We start from the raw sequence: 2739 nt of genomic DNA, 5'->3' as shown, positions 1-2739 counted from the left end.
TCAATGAAATAGGATGGTAACTAATAATTGTTAAGTTTTATAAAGGCACTCACAATTATCACCATGGAATGTGACTGCCCATAGGATATCACTCCAGCTCGTGGTGATCGAGACTTTGATCTACCGCAGTTCCGGAATCCCCATGAGGGAACCAAGAATACAGTAGTGACGCACTGACGCTACACAGGAGAACTCATATATCTAGTATGATGCCTCATCATCCATTTACTACGTGGAAGTCGGAACTGGATGAATCTACTGCGTCGGATGCGGCGGCAGGAACGGCAGCCCGCGGCGAGCCCGCTTCATGAGGTTGTACTCCACCAGCGCCGGCACGTCCGGCACGACCTCCCGCACGCCGTCCAGCGCGCCGAACCGCTCCGCCCACGCCGCCACCAGCGGCGCCCTCGCCGGGTCGAGCGTCCTCACGCCGCACATGGCCCCCGACGCGCGCAGCCAGCAGATGAACCCGCCCAGCGCCACGTCCACCAGCCCCACGCTACCGCCGCCGAAGAACTCGTCCTTGTCCCCGAGCACCCCCTCGAACGTCTCCAGCACGCCGATGACCTCCCCCGCCGCCTTCACCCGCTCCTCCACCGTCGCGCCGCCGTAGAGCGGGATCCACGTCGGCAGCAGCTTCTGGTCGACGTAGGCGGCCCAGAACCGGGCGGCGGCGCGCCGGTGCGGGTCGCCGGAGGGGAGGAGGCGCGGGAGGCTGTCCGGGAACGCCTCGTCGATGTACTCCAGGATGACCATCGACTCGGCGACGGGCTTGCCGTGATGGACGAGCACGGGAACCTTCCCGCCATGCGCCGGGTTGGAGGCCAGGAGGAGCCGGCTCTTGGTGTTGTCGCCGAACAGGTCCTCCTCCACGTACGTGTAGGGGATGCCCTTGAGGTTCAGCGCGAACCGCGCCCGCAGCACGAACGGGCTCGTCCAGAAACCCAGCAGCGTCACCCCGGCCTCTCCCTCGCTGCTGCTGCTGCCTCCGGTGGCTTCCGCCGTCGCCATTGCCGATCGGGTTGGGTGCTGCGATGATTGAGCCGAGTCGCCGATACTATCTACGGGGTTTTTATATGGTTGGTTGGGTGGATCTGCTGAGGTGCGCGCATCATCGGATCCATCATGTGCGTGCATGTTCCGTGCTCTCCATTCGTCATGCGTGACGGCCGGTGAGTGCGGAGGTCATTGGATAATTGGTTCATACTATATCTGAGATTCTGAGCTCAGATGCCTTTGCCGGGAGCGTGCTTTTAGAGTGAGCGAATTGGTCACGCTCGCTCTAAAGCTTCTCGATCGAGCTCGCTCGTCTCCGGTGACGTTTCAGCCCCGGCGCCACTGCCTAACCTAAAGAGGAAGGTATTGTTTTGATTTGGAATTTTGCGTGTCTGGAATGATATTCCATTACCTGAGGTTTCACGTGGTCGGTCCTACAGCGCATTGTCGCTATATCTTTTTCTCTTTGCAAGTGTCTTGCGTCCGAAACTAGGCAATGCCAGGTTTTGCCTAGTGTCAATAAAAAAGAACACTTGTCAAAGACTCGGCGCTCGACAAAGTGTTAAAAGCACTTAGGGTTGTCTATTAGAGTTGTGGAGTACATGTGTTGGTTTTCTTTTATCTTTCTAGTATTAGTTAGTTTCTCCCTAGATCATGACGGCGACTGTGGACAGCGGGTCTTGTGGCGGTGGCCTTCGGCTACTTCACCTAGATCATGGCGGGAGACGCGGTGGTGTGGCTGAAAGAGCAAGATCTATATCCCGGGTTTTGTGTGTTTGATGACAACACTTGAATGAATTTAATCGTGCATAAAGATTGTTTTTGATAGATTTGCAAGTGCACGGTGCCCTCGCTGAACACGTCATGAACGGAAGACTGAAGCGTAGCTTATAGGTTTTCTGGTTTTGTGTGTGTGTCGCGAGGTGACATGGTTGGAGAGGAAAAGAGGAAAAAGCTGTTTCTGCCTGACCAGTACTACCGGTACCAGGAGCGGTAGTACCGCTACCCTACCGGTACCGCCCGTAGTACCGCTCTGAAGAATTGCACTGAAATTCCACAGAGAGCCTTGCGGTACCTCTACGGTACCTTGAGCGATAGTAACGCTCAAGGTACCGCTTAGGTACCGTAACGCAAGTTACGACACCACCGCTGTGGTACCGCTTAGGAACCGCACGAGGTCCAGGGACTCACAGAGGCCATTGCGGTACCTCAGCGGTACCGCAAGCTGTACTACCACTGTGGGTCCACATGGCTAAATCTGTGGGGGGTTTCGACCCAGAGCGGTACTACCACTTGCCAAAGCGGTAGTACCGGTCGTGCGGGTATAGCACATAATGGTTGGATTTGAGGGGCCCTATAAAAAGGTCCCTTCTTCCCCAGCTCGTTTTTATCTCTTCTTTTTCTCTCTCCTCCATTGTTGCTGAGATTAATTCTTGAGGATCTCCCCAACAATCCAACCAATCTTGCCCAAACTTTGTGGAGTGGTGGAGGAGACCTCGATCTATGGTTCTACCAAGAGAGATTTCGCCAATACTTGCTAGTCCTTAGTGGATCTTGGTGTTAGGGTTTCTATGGTGGGATCTTTGAGGATGTGCTCCTATGGAGGCTAGCTTGGAGTTGTGTGCTAGCCCATAGGGTGTTGGGAGCCTTCTAGTATTGTGGAGCTCGCCCCAACCTTGTGAAGGAACCACTGCCTCGACCGGTGCCTTAGTGGAGAAGGGGGAGCCCCTTTGTGGAGCTCTC

The 2739-nt window shown here is 55.5% G+C and overlaps 1 protein-coding gene across 1 annotated transcript; it reads right to left on the bottom strand.

Moving 5' to 3' along the window:
- LOC124664036 (probable glutathione S-transferase GSTU6) lies at positions 1 to 1011 on the bottom strand. The gene has a single exon (XM_047201645.1). It carries the CDS (start codon positions 1009 to 1011, stop codon positions 256 to 258), a length of 756 nt encoding a protein of 251 aa, XP_047057601.1. The 3' UTR covers positions 1 to 255.
- Between the last annotated feature and the right edge of the window lie 1728 nt (positions 1012 to 2739).

Source organism: Lolium rigidum, chromosome 6 (assembly GCF_022539505.1).
Source record: "Lolium rigidum isolate FL_2022 chromosome 6, APGP_CSIRO_Lrig_0.1, whole genome shotgun sequence".
Taxonomy (NCBI): Eukaryota; Viridiplantae; Streptophyta; class Magnoliopsida; order Poales; family Poaceae; genus Lolium; species Lolium rigidum.
This window is presented reverse-complemented; position numbering and strand designations above follow the sequence as displayed.